We start from the raw sequence: 20,231 nt of genomic DNA, 5'->3' as shown, positions 1-20,231 counted from the left end.
AAATGATGTTCAGAAGTCACACTCTGTCCTTTCCTTTGCACTGTAAGTCCAGCCTACATAAGGGGAGGAGAATTAGGGTTTTTTTTTTTTTTTTTTCAGTGCTGAACATAGAATCCTAGAACCCTTCAGATGCTCTACCACTAAGCTATTCCCTCACCTCAGGATCTATATTTTTAAACCATCACCTGAGGTACAAAAGTGAGCATGTATAATCTTGCCCAATTCTCTCCAACTCTTGCCAATTTTTTTAAAATTCTTCCAGAAACGTTCTATGTATATGTAAGCATATCTTGGAAAATAGCTATTGTGTTGAAGTGCCCAGGCTGTGTAAGAAAACAGCCCAGTCCATGTGGCCTAAACAATAGACATATTTCCTCACCATTCTGGAGGCTGGAGGTACAAAATCAAGGTCTGAGCTGGCTGCTGGTGATTCATCCCTATAATCCTTAGCTACTTGGGAGGCTGAAAACAGGAGGATCACAGTTCAAGGCCAGCTCAGGCAAATAGTTTGTGAGACACCCATCTCCAAAATAACCAGACCAAAATGGGTGGCTGAAGTGGTAGAATGGTAGAGCGCCTGCTTTGCAAGAATGAAGCCCTGAATTCAAACCCTAGTCCTATCTGTGGGATCAGGGCCCCTCCCTTAGGACCTCATTGAACCTCCATCACTTCCCTAGAGGTCTCATCTTCAGATCATCTCAGTGGAGGTTAGTGTTTTCAGTATATGAGTTTAACGGACACAACACCTAGTCCGTATCAGCTGTCTTTTTTTTTTTTTTTTTTTTTTGGGTGGTACTGTTATTTGAACTCAGCCTCCTGCTTGCTAGGGAAGTGCTCTACCACTTCAGCCATGCCCCCAGTCCTTTTTGCTTTAGCTTATCAGCCAAGGTCCAGCACTCAGAACTCCACCTCCTGAACTTGGCACCATTGGCTCACACCTGTAGTCCTAGCTACTCATGAGGCAGAGATCAGGAGGATCATGGTTCAAAGACAGTCTGGGCAAATAGTGAGACCCCATCTTGAAAAAACCCATCACAAAAATAGAACTGGTGAAATAGTTCAAGGTGAAGGTCCTCAGTTCAAGCCCCAGTTCTCTCCAACTCTTGCCAATTTTTTGAAAATTCTTCCAGAAATGTTCTATGTATATGTAAGCATATCTTGGAAAACAGCTATTGCGTTGATGTGCCCAGGCTGTGCCCAGAAAAAAAATGAGCTCCACCTCCTGAGGCAGACAGTGGGGAAGGCCAGCGCATGAGGATGGAGTGCTTTGAGGGGCTACAGGTAGAAGTATGTTAGGAAATGTTAAATAATTCATGTTGCAATTCATTTCTTAGGAATTTATCTAACATACCTATATCTGAAATAATGTCACTACAAGGATATCACTGTAAAAGCAGATGATAAAATATGAATGTCCCTCTGTAACAGAACAGTTACCAAATGCTGGCTGGGCTACTAGGTGGCTGAATAATAAATGAGAACGTTCTGTGTTTATCTACATGGAATATGACACCAAGAAACAGGCTGTAACTTTTTTAAAAAGCAGGTACACAACAGTATGTTGCAAATGTCACTATGTTAAAAAATAGCTTGGAACTGGAGATGTGGCTTAAGTAGTAGAACCTAGCAAGCATGAAGCCCTGAGTTCAAGCCTCAGCACTTCAAAAACATTTCCAAAACAAATGATAGATTTAAATAGATATATATAGTGAGAGGGAGACTAGCCAGCATGGTGGTATGTGCCTGTAATCCCAGCTACTTGGGAGGCATAGGTAGGAGGATCTCCATCCAAGGCAGAGGCCAGCCTGGGCCAAAACTTGAGACCCTCCCTGAAAAATAATTAAAGTAAAAATGGCTGAGGGCATGGCTAAAGTGGTAAAGTGTGATAAAGCACCTGCTTAGGAAATGAGCCCAGTCGCACACACAAAAAAAAAAGCACATTAATTTTACACAGAAGCCCATGGACAGGACAAGTTGAACAACAAAGTAAAAGTAATGGCTAATATACTGTAAAGTAAATGCCTGAAAATGTAGGCTGCTAGAGATAAGTTCCTGAATAAATGAGTAGTGGGGAAAATGGTGAGTTGTTATGGTGGAGTCCATGGATATAGTAAGGCTATCTTGATCCTGCTAGCACACTGGGCTTACATGATTTCCCAGACTCCTACAGGCACCTGGGGGCTGCCACATGGAGCTATCTGCCTTCCCTTCCCTGGTTCCCCACCCAGAAATAGGCAGGAGGGTCTCACTGCTAGGGGTCAGGCAGCCTGCAGTCAGTGCTCCATCAGGGGATTCTTTTGGGGAGAGAATGGTTCTGGGGCTTGAACTCAAGTCCCCATGCTTGCTAGGCAGGTGCTGTACTGCTTGAGCCACCACACCAGCCCTTTTTTGTGTATTGGTATTTTCAACATTGGATCTTGCTAATTATTTGCCTGGGCTGGCCCTGAATCACAGTCCCCCTGATCTGCCTCCCTAGTAGCTTGGATTACAGGTGTGAGCCACTGGCACCTGCTGGCAATTCTTCCTAAATGCACAGTTCAGTAGCATTAAGCACATGCACATGTCTGGGCAGCTGTCAACACCATCCACCTCTAGAACTTTTTCATCTTCCCCAACTGAGCTCTGCCCTTATGAAACACTAACTCCCACGTGTCCCCTGCCACTGGCACCCATGAGTCCACTTCCTGTCTCTGAATTCACCTGTTCTAGATATTTATTGTCAGTGGAGCCACACACTATGGGACCTTTTGTGTCTGTGCTTCTCCCGCTGAGCACAATGTCCTCTAGGTCCTTCCACACTGCAGCCTGTGTCAGTCTCATTCTTTCCATGCTGAGTAATAGTCCAGCTTGAGGATGGACCACACTGTGCATACCCATTCATCTGTTGTAGACACCTGTGTTGTTTCTACCTTTTGGCTGCCGTAAATAATGCTATGAGATTTACAGACAAGTATTTGAGCCTCTGCTTTCAATTCCTTTATGTGTTGAAACACCTAGGAGTGGAATTTCTATATTTAACTCTCCTCCTTCCCTCACTTGGAATTTGGGTGATCTCAAATTCTTGGGCTCAAGTGAGCCTGCTGCCTGTTTCCTGGGTAGCTTGGACTATAGGCAAGCTTGGACTATATTTGGCACTGTGCCTAGCTTTTCAAGGGACCACTGAAGTGTTTGCCACAACTGCCACACCTTAGTATGTTCTCACCAGCCAAGCACGAAGGCCACAATTTTTCCACTTGCTCACCAACAACTGTTATCTACTGTATCCTACTTTCCAACACAAAATATTCTGTTTACCCTCCACTTACCCAGACCCAGTCCTGGAATGGGCCAGATTAATTTTTATTTTTTGGACTGGGGTTTGAACTCCTGGCTTCACATTTGCAAAGCAGGTGCTTTACTGCTTGAGCCATGCCTCCAGTCCATTTTTCTCTGGTTATTTTTTGGAGATGGCTTAGAATGGACCATTTAAAAATTAAGCCGAGCACCAGTGGCTCATGCCTGTTATCTTAGCTACTTGGAAGGCTGAGATAGGGAGGATGGAGGTTCCAGGCAAACCCAGTGCAAATAGTTCATGACACCCCATCTCCACAATAACTGAAACAGAAGTGTGGCTCAAGCAGAAGAGTGCCAAATTCAAACTCCAGTCCCACCAAAAAGAAAAACCCCAAAAAACAGGAGTGTTGGCATGTGTACTCCTAGTACTCAGGAGACTGAAGCAGGAAGATTCAGAATTCCCAGCCAGTAGGGGCTGCAGAGAGATCCTGTCTCTTAAAGAGGTGGTGGTGGGGAGGGGGTTGGAGCTTTCCTTAGGGATGGAGGCATGCAGTAGAGCACCTGTGTAGCAAATGCCAGGCCCTGAGTTCAAATCCCAGTACAGCAAAAAAGAAAAATGAAGCCGTGTGCTGGTGGCTCATGCCTGTAATCCTAGCTACTTAGGAGGCAGAAATCAGGAGGATGGCGGTTTGAAGCCAGCCTGAGGAAAGTCGTTCGGGAGACCATATCTCGAAAAGCCCAATACAAAACAGGACTGGTGGAGTGGCTCAAGTGGTAGACCACCTGCCTAGCAACTGTGAGGCCCTGAATTCAAACCCCAGTACCGCCAAAATTAGAAGAAAAGAGAAATGGAAAGAAAAGCTTCCTAATTCTCAGCATTTTACTAATACCAAGTGTAGGATGGCACATAAAAGCCAAATAGGATCTTTAAGCCAAATTGGTTCTAGTTTCATCTTTTGACCTTTGGATGGACCCAGTGTCAGCGCTGGGCTCATTAAAACCTGGGAAACTACTTCAGGTGGCAGCAGAGGAAAGGCAGTTCATTTCTTGTAAACCTACTCTGGGCGGACCAGGCTGGCTGTGTGAGGGGAACAAGGCAGCCGGTGGGGACCAAGTGAGAGTGACCCCCTTCCCATTCCTCTGGCTGGAGTGGGGAAGTTCTGGAGCCCTCTAGGAAAAGAGGTGCTGTACTAAGGTGGAGACATAGAGAGGCAGGATTTTGAGGGTTCAGAAAAGTATTGAGAGGGCCAAGGGTGTATGTAGCTCAGTGACAGACGCTTTGCCTAGCATGCGCAAGGCCCTGGGTTAGGTCCCCAACACTGGAAAAATTAAAAAAGAAACGAAGTGTTGGGTGAGACTTGAGATAGGGAGGGAAGTTACCAACATAGCCTCGGGATTTGGACGAGCCTGGAGTCTGGGATATCAGAGGACAGCAGGAGTCGAGTCCCGGCGCTGGAAGGAGATCCCTCAGTCTCCGGCGGAAGGACCAGGCGCGGACGTAGGGAAAAGTCTCTCTGCCAGGTGTACATCGGCGGGAGCTGCGGCCTGCGGAGAAAGACCCCGGCCGAGAAAAAGTGACCCCAGACAAGGGACTAGAGCGCTGTGTTAGCGCCCACGGCGCACCACCGATAGTCCATCTGGGATAGCGCACTGATACTGAGAGCGCACGCGCACCCCGCTCAGAGGTCCCGCCTCCCACTACGCGCTGATTGGCTTCGTCGTCTCGGGGCTGGGCCTGAGTGCGGTCGGGGACGGGGCCGGCGCTGCGGCTGCGCAGACGGGCGACAGGCCCCGCGCGCGGGCGGGTGGGCGGAGCGGCCCCCCAAGCGGGGGCTGGCGAGCGCGGGGAGGGGGCCGAGAGGGCGGCAAAGCCGGCGCACGCCCGGCTGGGGGCGGAGGGCGGGGGCGCACGGGCAGGAACAGCCGCAGCAAGTGGCGGCGGCGGAGGCAGCTGAGGCGGCGGTGACCACGAGCGGGGGTCGCGGCGGCGGCGGCGGGCCCGGAGGCGGGCCGAGGAGCCGGGTGCAATGGAGCGGAAGAGGTGGGAGTGCCCGGCGCTCCCGCAGGGCTGGGAGAGGGAAGAAGTGCCCAGAAGGTCGGGGCTGTCGGCCGGCCACAGGGATGTCTTTTACTATAGGTGAATGAGCGCGCCGGCCGCGCAGGGCCCCAACGGGCGCCTCCCAGCGGCCTCTGCGGCGACCTGGGCGCCCCTGTCCTGGGCCGCGGCCTGGGCCGCGGGCGTGCGTCATGCGTGCAAACGTGCGTCGTGCGTGTGAGCTAGGCAGCCCAGTGCGCGTGCGCTCCGCCTGGCGTGGGACTGCTTGGTGGGCGGGCGGGCTGCAGTGGGGGCTTTTGTCCCGACAGCAGAAAGGCCTTACATATTTGACTAGGGGCGTCCGACGGTCACCAGACGCTGCTGGGAGGCGGGGGTGGGGATTGGGTTCTCCCTTTGGACCCCTGTGAGGAGCTCCCAGGACCGTGTAGAGCCCGAGGCAGGTGGCCAAGCCTGTGTTTTTCGGAGAGCAGGGCTCGTTTTGGGGGAGCCCGGGGAAGACCTGATTGAAAATTCGAATCCCGGGGACTACCCTAGTCCTGGGAATGAGCTCCCCAAGATGGCTGGGCCTCCCAGCTGCGATGTTTTAAGGGGATTTAAACACACACACACACACACACTCGCTTGCTCACTCACTCAGTCTCTCTCTTGAGCATGTTCCAAGGCTGATACCTCTTGGGTCGTGTCCCTAGCCTTGAGACCTGCGACAGCTCCTCTCTAGCCCCGTATTCACTTACCTTTGCGTAGATGGTGGTGGGCTAAGGCTTTCAGGGCCCTCCTACCCCACCTGCTGTTCGTCTTTTCCCTCCTCTCGAAAGATGTCTGTCCCCTCTACTGGGGATGAAACCAGGGCCTCCAGCGTGCTAGGCAAGCACTTTACCACTGATCTGCACTCTACAGCCAGAAGGATGCTTTTGGTTCTGGACCAGCTTTAATTGCTCCCTCTGCATTGCTTTAGTGTGGAGCAGGCACATGCCACGTGCATAGTGCCGGGCAGGTGCTCAGAGAATGCCTGGGGGAGTAGAGTGGAGCTAGGGAGGGACTGTACATCACCTCATCCGTCGACTGCTGCTTTTCTTTGGTTTTTCTGCTGTCCCTGTTTTGGGAGATAAAGCGAGGGACAGCTTGTATTTAAAAGTATGGGGACTCATCCAGGACAATCTCAAGTTCTTATTTCCAAAAAGTGCAGGTGTGCAAAGAGGAGGTTGGGACTGTTGGTCTCTAAAGACGTATGATCACTGGCTGTAACCCTTCCAATATCAGGCATTGCAAGGTAGGGCTGCAAGCAGTGTCTCCTAGTGTCTCTACATTTCCCTTTGCAACCCCTCTGCCTTTGGTGATTTCACTTCTTGTCTGGTTCCTTAAAAAGTATAAAGCCTTAGGGTTCTGACCTCCACACCAGAGCCAATTCCCAGTACACTCTGCCTATGTCTTCCTTTCAGACACAAAGGTGATGCAGGCCTGTGTCTGCCTCTCTCATCCTTTGTTAAATTAACAAACGCCTCTTCAGTACCTGTGCCATTCAGCTAGCTAGGCAGTAAGAGCAGTCCCTCCCCTCATGATAAGTGTGAGGGCTCTAGCCATCTCCCTGTGCATGCGCTGAGGCATTGGGATGTGTGAGGCAGATAACTGTGTGCCTGGTTAGGTGACTGAAGCAGAGAGGAGTGATCCAGGCAGGCATATCTGTGCAAAGGCCAAGGAGGCTGAAGGCTTGAGTGTAGCTTGAGCTGGACCAAGCCCCAGTGGGCCAATGTCATCCTGCCTGACCCATCCCCACCTGACCTGGAGCTTCTAAGCACTCAACTTTGGGGATCCCCATACTGAGCCCCAGCCTGGAGCACAGAAATCTGACGGTTAAAAAAAACACTGTAAGAGGGCTGGAGAGAGTGGTTTCTGGTTCTTGCTGCAGGAGGTATAGTAAACTAATGCAGGGTGCCCCCCCCCAAGGTGCAGCCTGGGGTGCACCTCAATCTCAGGGCTAGACATGGAAGAGCGCAGGTTGAATGTTGGCTGCTTTCTGTGTGGTTTTATTAAATCTGTTTATTCTTCATTCAATAAAATAACAGGGACATCTTTGTCAATACAGATCTGTATAACCTTTTTCAAAAATTACGGTGTAATTCATGTTCCATAAGTTACTCTTTTAATTGTAGGAGTGTTTAGTACATTCACAGACTTTTGCAACCATCACCACCATCTAATTTCATGAGCTCATCACCCCCAAAACAAGTGCTGTCCCATTAGCACTGCCCATTTCCCCCACCCCTTGGCCATCATTCATCTTTTTTTTGGAGGGTGGGTCTGGGTGGAAATGAGGTTTGCTCTCAGAGGTTCACACTTGCAAAGCAGGTGCTCTATCACTTGAGTACACCTCCAGTCTGTTTTGCTCTGGTTATTTTGGAAATGGGGGGTCTCATGAACTATTTGCCTAACCTTGAACCTCTATCTTCCTGATAGCCTCCCAACTAGCTAGGATTACAGGCATGAGCCACCGGCTTCCAGCACCATACATCTTTTTGTCTTGGATTTATTTTATTCATTTATTTATTGGATGATACTGGGGATTGGAGGTGCTTTGCACTTGCCAGGCAGGTACTCTACCACTTGAGCCACATTCCCAGCCCTTTTTGCCTTAGGTATTTTTCTTTTCTTTTATTTATTTTTGGTGGTACTGGGGCTTGAACTCAGGGGCTTGCACTTGATAAGCAGGTTCTCTACCGCATGAGCCACTCCACAAGCCCTGTTTTGTGTTGGGTTTTTTTGAGATAGGGTCTCACAAACCATTTGCTTGGGCTGGCTTCAAACTGTGATCCTTCTGATATCTGCCTCCCAAGTAACTAGGATTGCAGGCATGAGCCATTGGCACCCTGGTGCTTTATGGTTTTTTTTTTTTTGCTTTTTGCTTTAGGTATTTTTCAATAGGGTCTCACATTTATGCCTGAGCTGGCCTGGACTTTAGTCCTCCTGTTTATGCTCCCTGTGTAGCTGGGATGACAGGAGTGCATCACTGCACCCAGCTCTTAATGATTGAAATAGGGGATCTTGAGAACTGTTTTTCTCTGTGTTGGCCTCTAACACTGATCTTGATCTCTACCATCTGAGTAGCTCGGTTACAGTCCTGGCTCTATTGAGGTAGGACTCACTCACCTACTTGAAGCCTAACAGGCATTGTTTTTATTTGTTTTTGTTTTGGTAGGCCTGGGTGTGTTTGTTTGGTATATTCACAAATATGTGCAGCCACCACCAGATTACTAGACTCAATTTTATAATTTTTTTATGGTACTGGGGTTTGAACTCAGGACCACTCTACCACTTGAACCACACCTCCAGCCTCAATTTTAGAATTTTCATCACTCCACAAAGAAGACCTAGACCCTTTTAACTTCCACTCTCCTGTGCTCCCTCCCACAGCCCCTTAAACCACCACTAGTCTGAGTCCTGTGTCTCCATTTCCCTGTTATCTGCATCTTAAGTAGAGGCAATAAGAAAAACAGAAAAGGGGAGATGAGCATTTCTTGGGGTCCTTCTTCCCTCCTTGTGGCTACACTCAAAGTCTAAGTCTTCTGCCACCCTGGTCCTCTTGGCTGTTTTAACATCAGTTAAGTGCTTTCAGCCCCAGGCAACTGTGGGTTCTGGGGGGAGTGAAGGTGGGGAGACCCTGACCTAGCAAATGTGCCTGAGCCTTGCCTGGCCCCTGTAACCATTCCATTTTCCTGGGAGAGTGTGAAATTAAACTTTCTGGTATGGGTGTCCCAGTCTAGGGCATCCATCCCACAGGGTTATGGTATGTCATGCTAAGTATATGACCAAACATTTCCATACAGTCTGGGTTTCCTCTGTTCCTGGCTGGAATGGATTCTTATCCATTCTCTTCATTGACCTCCAATCCCCACCCCAGTGTCAAGGGCAGGAGGATCCTGACCTAGAGGTTTTCAGTGGGGAACAGTCAAGCCACCCACCATTTATTGAGTTTGTAAAAGTGTTTAAGACCCTTGGCCTAGTAAATACCACACAGTGCTTATAACTGTTGAATGGCTTTGTTGAAGTCCTTGGGCTTCATCCATTTAAATTCAATGTGCAATTCAGTGATGCATTCCAAAGGGTGTGTAACCATCACCACAAGCAATACCTAAACACTCCCATCACCCAAAAGAAAGCCATAGCCCCCACAGCCACACACTGTGGGGCCTTTGTGTCTTGTTCTCTCACTGAGCACCATGTCCTCAAGGTCACTCCACACTATGATGTGTGTCACAACCTCTTCCTGTTCCTGGCTGAGTGCTGTTCCATCGCGTGGAGGGACCATGCTATGTGTGTTCACTCATCCATGGCTGCTTGGACTGTCCCCACCTTTTGGGCATTGTGTCATGCTGCTGTGAGCATTTAGTACAAGTTTCAGTGTGGATTTTTTTTTTTAATGTAGTTTCAAATATTTTTATTTCTTATAAAGCTTTTTGTTGAATTACAGGGTTATTTATTTATTTATTTATTGGCAGCACTAGGGTTTGAACTCAAGTCCTCACACATGCTAGGCAGGCACTCTTACCCTTTGAGCCACTCTACCAGCAGTGTGGATGGTTTTCATGGCTCCTGGTGGATGCCTAGGAGTGGAGTTAGCCTACTCCTTGGAGTAGCCATTTCCACAGGTGCTACTCTCTTTGACATCCATCTGTTAGCTCTCTTGAGTTTGCTGGCCATTGTGTAGTATGATCTCAGGTGAGCCCTTGCAGCTCTGGAACCCTGTAGGTCCAGAGAGAGGTGCCTGGAAGTGCATTGCACATCCACCCGTTTCTGCCTCCCCCAATGCTGTGACCATGAAGGAGGGTGGCTAGGGCTGTCCCTCCACCACCTGCTGCCCTCGGGTCTTAACAAGACCTAATTCTGGCCTGGGGACAGATTGCAGTAGATCCTGAGGTTGCCCCGGGTGGGGGGACTTCACCAAGGTGTGTCGAGGGTCTCCCCCCTCAGGATAGTGGTGGTGCGGGTCTCGGACTCCCCGTGGGGCCGGGCTGGGTCTCAGAGCCCCTCCCCCAGGCCTGCGCCGACCCGCCTCCACCCGCAGCCCCAGCGGGAAGAAGTTCCGCAGCAAGCCACAGCTGGCACGCTACTTGGGGGGCTCCATGGACCTGAGCACCTTTGACTTCCGCACCGGCAAGATGCTGATGAGCAAGATGAACAAGAGCCGCCAGCGCGTGCGCTACGACTCCTCCAACCAGGTCAAGGTGAGCCATAGGAAGAGTGACGTAAGGAGGCGGTCCCTCACCCTCACTGTGTGCGGACTGGCAGTGCCGCAGGAGCTGGGCCACTGGCAGGCGCATGGCGAGGACACGGTCCGCAAAATCCTTAGAACTCGGGCTGTGCCCGCCTGAGCCAAGACTTTGCCAGTCTGAGCGCCTGCCTGCCATGGTGGCCCTGGCTGAGCACGCGCCTGGTCCCCTTAGCCCTCAGTGGACCCTGGCCTGGGCGGCCCGCTGCAGTGCCTTGTCCCCACAGGGCAAGCCTGACTTGAACACAGCGCTGCCTGTACGGCAGACGGCGTCCATCTTTAAGCAGCCAGTGACGAAGATCACCAACCACCCCAGCAACAAGGTGAAGAGCGACCCGCAGAAGGCGGTCGACCAACCGCGGCAGGTGAGGACCTTTTCTTGTATGGAGACTGTGCGGTCTAAAGGTGTCCCCACCTTTAAAAGCAAGTTCAGGGCTTTACTCCCTGGAGTGCCTCCCTGCCCTTCTCCCCATGTGTGGCCTCTTCTGGCCTCCTGTTTTCTCAAGGAGATGGTTCAGTGTAGGGGCAGATGTCTTAAATAAAATGGTAGGTAGATGACTTTATAACCTAAAAAACTTGAGGACCATTTGTGATTGCTGCACTTAACAAACATCCCACTGGATACTTGGGTGTGTTGGTTGAACAAAGCAGGGAGCTTGAAGTAGAGATGTGCCACTGCTACCATCCAGCCATTCCCCGGTCTTGCCCAGGCTTTCCCGGGGAAATCACAGTGGCTGGCACTGGGAGCCCAGGTCCCTACTGCAGCCTGGTGGACTTGTGCTGCCTTTCTACCCTCCACAGCTGTTTTGGGAGAAGAAGCTAAGTGGCCTGAGTGCCTTCGACATTGCAGAGGAACTAGTCAGGACCATGGACCTGCCCAAGGGCCTGCAAGGTGAGCCAGGCCTGCCCTCCCTTGCTGTGAGGAATGACTATTCACAGTTTCCTGAGGTGGAGTCCCTTGGCAGGGGAGGGCCAGGGCTTTCCGGTCACACCCTGCTTACTTAACCTTGACCTTGGGAATGTGGGTGGGTAGATTCTAGGGAGGAAGAGCTGCCTCCAGAGCCCTGGAGCAGAGGGGAGTCAGTTTGTCCTCAGGTGTCCTGAAAAGACTTGCCCAGGGCTGGAAGTGCTACTCAGTGAAAAGAGTCATGGGAGGCCCAGGTTTCTTTGCAGCACCACAAAAGAAAAATACCAGCCCTGCAGGAATGTTTGATTTTGTCCCTGCTCTGGAAGTCACACACTGGTCCCCCTGCAGGAGGGAGAGCCAAGCTGGTATTTTTTTCTGTTAAAGTAGTGACAAAGTGGAGTGGCTCTAGTGGTAGAATGCCTGCCCAGCTAGCAGGAGGTCTTGAGTTCAGTCTCTAGTACCACCAAAACAGAAAAGAAGAAAGTAATGGCAACATGAGAAAATTTGGGGACCAAGACCAAGGCAAAAGGGAAAGGCAGAAGCCTGGTTCTCGGCATTTCCTCGGCTCCCTGTGACCGCACTACATCTGGCTGTCCCTTTTGTACCCTGGCAGGGGTGGGCCCAGGCTGCACTGATGAGACGCTGCTGTCAGCCATTGCCAGCGCCCTGCACACCAGCACCATGCCCATTACAGGGCAGCTGTCAGCCGCAGTGGAGAAGAACCCTGGTGTGTGGCTGAACACCACACAGCCCCTGTGCAAAGCCTTCATGGTGACCGACGAGGACATCAGGTAGCTGGCAGCCCTTCCCCTCCCCCAAGCCAGGCTCTGGGGCCAGCACCCTGTAGCACCTGCACATGCTTCCCAGGTACTGGGAACCTGCATGGTCTGTCCATGCTGCTAGGCTTTGGAACAGAAGGGGCCAGCCCAGGTGTGCAGACTAGGTGTCTGCAATGCAGCACAGGCTGGAAAGAGAATGGTTCTTTCAGCCAGTGTTGACACCTGATACTGAAGGTAGCCAGAGCACCCTGCCCTCATGGTAAATGGCTGTGGGCACCTGTTGGGAAGGCTGATGCTGAAACTAGACAGTCTCAGGGTCCCAAGGAGAGGGTCATCAGGAGGGATTCAGAGCAGAGCCAGTACTAGAGTGCAGGGAGAGCACAATGGTCCCGGGGGTGGCCCTATGCTAGAACCATCTGGAAAAGAGGTGACTTGAACTTGCCTTAGAGACTGTGTGGACATGGCAGAAAGCATCTAGAAATGCTAGAAAGGAGACATTGCAACTTTTTAACCTGAAAGTGCCAGGTTCATTTTCAAGTCAGGCCAGGGGAGCTCCAGGGATCCATAACAGTGGAGAAACTGGAATCCAGAGGGGTCCAGCGCAGGTTTCCTATTAGGGACAAGAAGGGACTCTAGATGCCACCTCCCCCACATTATTGGGACCTCAGAGGGTCTCATCCTGGGTAGACAGTGAGCCAGTGTGTCTGCTCTGACCGGCATGCAGCTGGGTTGAAAGTTCACACTCCACAAGGTGTGGGAGTAAAGAGGATATCATAGAAGAAATTGAAAATGTAAGAAAAGAACAAGACAGTGCAGAGACACCTCCTGGATACTTAACAACCACAAAAAACTTGTAGAAGTAGGAAGTCTTTGAGTTCAGAGCTGGTGAGGTTTGGGATCTTGGATAGTGAGGAACTGATAGTTAAATTGAAGTGAGGCAGCCAGTATGTGCCCCAGCCAGACAGGGACCCACAGAAGGCTCAGGGAGAGGCATGAGGAGGTGGGCCTGAAGGGGCCAAGGAGACAAAGGGTGAGTTCCCAGTAGGCTAAAAAGGCAGAAAGCATGCAGGGGGAAGGTGTCTGTGGGAAGGGAGCTGGTGGTCGGCTTCTCAGCCAGAGGGCAACAGGCAAAAAGATGGTCAGCACCAGCCCCAGCCCTTGGAGCCAGGAGCCACTGCTCAGGCAGGGCATTGAACACATAAGGGTTTTTTTTGTTTTGTTTTCTCTTTCCACACTTTTAAGGGATAGTAAAAGAAATTTGCAGGACTGGGGATATAGCTCCATGGTGGAGTGCTTGCCAAGCATGCTTGAAGCCCTTGCTTTGGCCTCTCCTGACAGCCTCTGTGTCCTCAGGAAGCAGGAGGAGCTGGTACAGCAGGTGCGGAAGCGGCTGGAGGAGGCACTGATGGCTGACATGTTGGCCCATGTGGAGGAGCTGGCCCGTGATGGCGAGGCACCACTGGACAAAGCCTGTGTGGATGAAGATGATGACGAGGAAGACGACGATGAGGAGGAGGAGCCTGAGCCAGACCAGGAGCTGGAGCGCATCTAGAGCAGGTGCTACACATCACCAGGATGGGATCTCAGACCACACATCTGGGCAGGGCAGGCCAAGAGCCACTGAAGTGCTAACACTTTAGCCTGGTGTGTGGTGGCAGCTGGACAAGGGAACTCTCCCAGAAGCCCTAGCACCTGTATAGAGTGAGTGCCTTGCTGAGCACTTGTATCTCCAGTCAAGTTGCTAATGGCATCCTGTCCCCTCTCTTTCCAGACGCTCTGCCTGAGAGTCTCGTGCTGTGGGGCACCAGCTTGCATTGCATGGCCACACTTGGAACCAGGCTGGGTAGCCAGGCCCATCTGGGGGAGAGCAGCCCTTCTTGCTCCTTTCTAGGCAAGGCTTTCCTCCTCAGGGCCTGGAGGGGCACTGCTGGGGTCATCCCCATTCTCCTTCCAAAGCAGGCCTGAGTTCTGGAAGGGTCACTCGCTTCTGGGCCCCACCTGGCAGGAGGTCCCTCCATGGTGAACTCAGGGCTATTGGTGCTCCGACATAGAGGCCAGCCTTGTCTTCATGGCCACTGCCCCAAGCTCCTTCACACAGAAGGTGCCAGCAGGCTTGTCTGGCAGTGTGCGTGTGGAGCCTGGATGTGGTGAGTTGCTGGGTTGCCCTGTCTCCAGCAGCTGGGGAAATGCTCTTGAAACATGGTCTCCCTTCTACCTGCAGTATGAGGAGGGCTGACCTGGGCTAGTGGTCAGCCCTGTGGGACCGAGTCAGAACAGCCCCTCCCCACCCAGTGGGCACAGCTGGTGACCCACAGCCGAGAGCCGGCAGCTACCCAGGAGGTCACTTTCCTTCAATAAATTGATAACAAATGGCTGGACCTTGGTGTGACTGTTTGACCCCGTGTATGAGCTTGCCCTTCCTCCTCTGAACCCACACAGCCCATAGCCGCCATCCTGACCTTGTGCAGATGCTGCTGGGGCATAGATAGATGGGTCTCCAAGGCAGAGGAACTGCCTGCCTCTGCCTCAGTTTCCCTCTGTGGCAGGCGTGGAGGCACTCAGCTTTTAGGGAGGAACTGGCACTTTTCTCCATCACTGGTTCCCTGAGCACAGATACAGGTCCCTAGGGCTCATCTCTTGGGACATCCCTACCTCAGTGTGCTGAGGGTGCCACAGTGATGGAAACTTCCTTAAACACCCCTCGTTCCCCAGTCACCCAGGCTAGGGCCTCCACCTGGTAGATACCTACCAAGTACACATAGCCTACACCTCTCCCCTGGCTCCCAGGGCCACCCTTAGGACCAAGAGTCCTGTCCCCCAGGCCCAGTGAGCCCCTCAGTTCAGTGCATCCAGCTGATTCCTTTGGCCCCTCCCTGTCCCCTGCTCTGCTCCAGTGGTTCCTCCTGTGGCCTTGCCCTTCCTAGCTGGTGGGGGCTCTGGGCTGCACCTGGCCTCACATGTGGGGACTGCTTGCCTGAGCCAGAGGCACTGAGCTGAGGCCTGTGCTCCACCAGAGGTGGTGCGAACCATGATGTTTGGGGATACAAGATGGCAATTCCTGTGCTCTGTCAGTAAAGTCACCTTCAGAGAGCCTGTGTTCAAAAGACCCAGAGTGTCCCTTCACCCAGGGTGAAGGGAGTCAGCCATGGAGGATTCTGTGGGGCAAGTCGCAAATCATCATGTCCCCCTTTTTTTTTTTTAAGCTGTATTGGGGCTTGAACTCAGGGCCTCAAGCTTGTTAGGCAAGCACTCTATCACTTGAGCCACTCCACTAGCCCTGTTTTGTGTTGAGTATTTTCGAGATAGGGTCTCTCGAACTATTTGCCAGGGCTGACTTTGAACCTTAATCCTCCCAGGTAGCTAGGATTATAGGTGGGCCACTGGTGCCTGGCTCATGTCCCTTTAGGCTAGGAGAGGATTAGCTTCCAGACCCCAGGCTCTGCCCTGAGGTGCCAATCAGAGGCCCCACTGCAGGTTACATCCCCAGCTGCCCAGAGCACAGAGGGTGGGCTAAAGTCAGGCCAACCAACTCTCACCAGGAGAAGTGGGACAGGAGGGATGTCCTGGGAGAGCCTCAAGGTGCACCTGGCCCTGGGGTGAGGGACCCCAAGGGAGGCCATCCTCTGGGTTCCAGGATACCTGTAGTTGTACCAACTTCCCCAGCTCACTACTTTGCCCCATGACCCTGAGAAACCGTTTTATCAGGATCCAGGGCTTCTATCCCCAGCCTGGGGCCCCACGAAGGCCCAGGTAACTTGAACCCCTCTCTGCTCACCCCTCCATGGGGCTGTGTCTCTGCCAGGCCCCATCTGCAACCCAGACCCACCTGCCACAGGATGACCAGGTGTGAGTTCCAGCCTGCCTCCAGTGACCACCATAGAATAACTCCAACCTGCCAATCTCAGCTGTGATCTTCCAGATGGCCCAGCAGTAGCTGGGGTTCCTGTGCTCAGGCTCCTGTCTCCCAAAGAATGCACCCCACAAGGGTAGCCCATGAGGGCCAAGGATGACTCAGCTGGGTCACCTTGACCTGAGGATGGGCAACGGAAGCTCCAGTCTTGGCCACGTGGACATATCAGGACTCCCCACTCTCCCAACACCATTGCTCAGGTAAAGCTGCCACACAGACTTTGGGCCACTTAGCACCTCCTGCTGCCCTTCCAACCTCTTCTGGCCCTGCAGCCCCAACCTGGCAAGCAGAAGCAGCTTTCTGAACACCCTACATCCACCCTGTTCAACCCTCCCAGAGAGACTTCTAATCCAGAAACCTCTACCCTAGCTAGTTGCCATCAATATGGATGCACAGAAGAGGGCCATCATCTGGAAAGTTCTACAGACAGCACCATTCTAGGTGGAGATCTTAGCCTGGGGGCAGTGGATATCCTCATAAGATCCTATAAAAAGTTGGTCAAGACCCAAGGGTTTTAAAAAGTAGTAATAGCTGGGCACCGGTGGCTCTCACCTGTAATCCTAGCTACTTGGGAGGCAGAGATCAGGATGGTGGTGTTTCAAAGCCAGCCCAGGCAGATAGTTCACAAGAATCTTGAAAATACCCAACACACACACACACAAAAGTGTTGTTGAGTGTCTCAAGAGGTAGAGTGCCTGCTTAGCAAGTGTGAGACCCTGAGTTCAAAACCCCAATACCACCAAACAAACAAACAAAAAAAAACAGCAAATTTTGAGCTGGGTATGGGGTGGTGCACACCTGTAATCCCAGCTGAGGCAGGAAGATTGTTAGATCAAGGCCAGCCTGGGCTACATAGTGAGATACTATGTCAAAAAAGATGAGTTTTGATGTAAGTTAATTACATATATTTGAATCTTTCTTTTGATGGTATGGGATTTGAACTCAGAGCCTCATGCTTGCTAAGCAATTGTTCTACCACTTAAGCCACTCCACCAGCTCTTTTTTGTGTTGGTAATTTCTGAAAGGGTCTCAGCAAACTATTTGCCTAGGCTTGCATGGAACCATGATCCTCCTGATCTCTGCCCTGAGTAGCCAGAATTACAGGTGGGAACCACTGGCGACCAGCCAAAACCCCCTGCCTAATTGTTATGAGCTAAGTAAAGGATTGACTTCTGATACTGAAGTATTCAGAAAAAGAGATGGATGGCTGCAGGCAAGGCTGGATCTGGTGCTCAAGCAAAGGACAAGTACTTCCTGGCTCTCTTCTCCTTTCTCATTCTGTATCTTTAGCTCTACCATCCTGTTTTGCCTTCACTCTTCAGCAAGCTTTTGTGACATGGTGGCAAAAATGGCATCAGGCATGGGCTGATAGCTGACTGAGCAGTTCAGCAAACCTAGGGGAACAGCAACAGCCAAACTCTCCCATTAGGTTGGGTTAGTGGCAGCAAAGTCCAGGGTTGGGACTGGGGCTGGGCTCAGTGGTACAGCTCTTGCCTATCATGTGCAAGGCACTACATTCCATCCCAGCACTGCAAAAGGAACAAGTCCCAGAGTGTAAGCTCATTGCCAGGCCTGGATCACATGATAGCCCTAGGCACTGAGTGGAGAGAATGAGAAGAGGTAGTGGTTGTTGCCTTCTCAGCACCCCCATCTTTTCTTTCTCTCTCTTTTTTTTTTTTTTTGGTGGGACAGGGCTTTGAGATTGCAAAGTAGGTACTCTACCGGTTGAGGCACACCTCAGTCTATTTTGCTCTAGAAGTATTTGCTCAGAATGACCTTGAACTTTTAATCATCCCAATCTCAGCCTCCCAAGTAGTTAGGGTTACAGGCATGAGCTGCCAACTGCTAACTGAGACTTTTTTTGGCAGCAGTAAGGCTTGAACTCAGGGCCTACACCTCAAGCCACTCCATCAGCCCTTTTTTGAGATGGATCTCAAAAACTATTTTAACTGTGCTAGCTTTGAACTGTAATCCTCCTGATCTCTGCTTTCTGCTAGGATTACAGGTATGAGTCACTGGTACCCGGCTCTGGCCCACTTTTTTTTTTTTTTGGTGGTGGTACTGGGGCTTGAACTCGGGGCTTTCACCTTGAGCCACTCCACCAGCCCTATTTTTGTGAAAAATTTTTTGAGATCGAGCCTCCTAAACTTTTTGCCTGGGCTGGCTTCAAAGTGTGATCCTCCTGATCTCTGTCTCCTGAGTAGCTAGGATTACAGGCGTAAGCCACCAGCGCCTAGTTCCGGCCCACTCTTGATGGACAAAGTTTCTGCTGTTTCCCAGAATCTGCTTCCCAAGAGAATGAGCATTTCAATTCTTCATCCCTCCCCAAGGGACTAGACCCAGTTGCCTGAGCTGGAGATCCAATCCAAGACTCTTTATATTTTCCCTTATGTTAACAATCACCTCATTTAGATTTTTAAATACATACAAGTTGGGCATTGGTGGCTCATGCTGTAACAAAAAAAAACTTCACAAAACAAGGGCTGGTGTAGTGGCTCAAGGTGTAGGCCCTGAGTTCAAGCCCCAGTACCGCAAATAAATAAATAGATAAATACAAAAGAGAATGTAGAACCAGCTCTCCTTACTCTACCCATCTTGTTTCCTTGCTGTGCCTACCTGGAAGGGGCAGTCATTGGTGCTAGTTCTATCTACAGGCATTCCGAATGAATCTCAAAGGATGCTTTTTTTTTTTTTTTTTTGGTGCTGGGGGTATATTGTGACATTTACAAAAGTTCTCACAATATATCATAGTTGAATTCACTCCCCTCCATCATTCTCCTTTATCCCCCACTCCCCCATTCCTAGAATAGTTTCAACAGGTCTCATTTTTCCATTTACATACATGAAGGATGCTTCATAAAACTTAAAGAAAGTATTGCTAGGCATGGTAGTGCACACCTATGATTCCAGAATGGGAGGCAGAGACAGGAGGAGCTCAAGTTCTTGGCCAGCCTAGGCTACACAGCAAGACTCTGTCTCAAACAAAAGTGATAAAAAAAAAAAAGAATTTTAGACATACAGCAGAGATGAATTTTACAGTGATGGCTGTCTGCCTGCCACCTAGATACTTTAGTGTGCCTGTCACTTACTAGACATCAGTGGTTCATCTTTTCTTTTTTTTTTTTGAGACAGGGTCTTACTATGTAGCCCAGGCTGGCCTCAAACTCTCAATCCTTCTGCCTCTACCTCCCAAGTGTTAGGATTACAGTTTTGTACCACCACACCTGGCCCAGTGGTTAGTTCTCAGAGGTCTTGTAAAATACATCACCATAGGGCCAGCACCCACAGAGCCTTACAAAAATCAATAGGCCTGTGCACACATGTCCCTGACTATATTATGAGATCAAGACCCTAGAGATCCCTTTTCACCTGTAATCCATTGGTTGGTTTTTTTGGGGTTTTTTTCAGTGCTCGGATAAACTCAGGGCCTTGTGCTTGGTGCTTTACCACTTGAGCCATGCCTTCAGCCCTTTTTGCTCAAGTTATTTTGGGGATAGGGTCTTGAACCTAGAACCTCAAACCTCCTATCTATGGTCCCCTCAAATAACTGGGATGACAGGCACATCTGGCTTGTTAGTTGAGATGGGTCTAACTAACTTTTATACACTTTTTTTTTTGGTGGTACTGGGGTTTGAACTCAGGGCCTCAGACTTGCTAGGTAGGTACTCTACCACTTCAGCCACTATGCCAGCCCTCAAACTAACTCTTTGCCTAGGCTGGCCTCAAACCTTGATCCTCCTGATCTCCATCTCCCAAGTAGCTGGGGTGCCAGGCATGAGCCTCTGTGCCCACCCCCCATCACTCTCTTTTTGCTCTACTTTGTGCTGGGAAATTTTCCCCACTTGAGTAGTTCAGCCTCCTGCTGCATTTTAATTTCAGCTACTGTGTTGGTAACTCCCAGACCCTCTTTGGCATAAGCCCACTCTGCCTCTCATTGACAGAATGCCATGTACAGACCAGTTATCCCAGTATTGCTGCTGGGCAGTGTCCCCCCAGGTGTCTCCATATCTCAGTTTTCTGCTCCATCAGAAGCTTCCTCACTC

At 50.8% G+C, this 20,231-nt stretch overlaps 1 protein-coding gene across 2 annotated transcripts; it reads left to right on the top strand.

Annotated features, from left to right (window-relative positions):
• The first annotated feature begins 5,153 nt into the window (after positions 1-5,153).
• On the top strand, positions 5,154-14,656 carry Mbd3 (methyl-CpG binding domain protein 3). Of its 2 annotated transcripts, none has more exons than XM_020184210.2 (7): positions 5,154-5,314; positions 10,389-10,548; positions 10,820-10,957; positions 11,394-11,484; positions 12,113-12,290; positions 13,632-13,835; positions 14,050-14,656. In XM_020184210.2, the coding sequence occupies exons 1-6, from the start codon at positions 5,301-5,303 to the stop codon at positions 13,828-13,830; spliced, it is 780 nt and encodes a 259-aa protein (XP_020039799.1). In that variant the 5' UTR covers positions 5,154-5,300; the 3' UTR covers positions 13,831-13,835; positions 14,050-14,656. The 2 variants fall into 2 exon arrangements, with proteins under 2 accessions (XP_020039799.1, XP_020039798.1); XM_020184209.2 differs by having other exon boundaries at positions 5,159-5,410.
• The last annotated feature ends 5,575 nt before the right edge of the window (positions 14,657-20,231 follow it).

Source organism: Castor canadensis, chromosome 14, assembly GCF_047511655.1.
Source record: "Castor canadensis chromosome 14, mCasCan1.hap1v2, whole genome shotgun sequence".
Taxonomy (NCBI): Eukaryota; Metazoa; Chordata; class Mammalia; order Rodentia; family Castoridae; genus Castor; species Castor canadensis.
The sequence above is the reverse complement of the archived record's forward strand: the minus strand, read 5'-3'. Positions and strand labels throughout refer to the sequence as shown.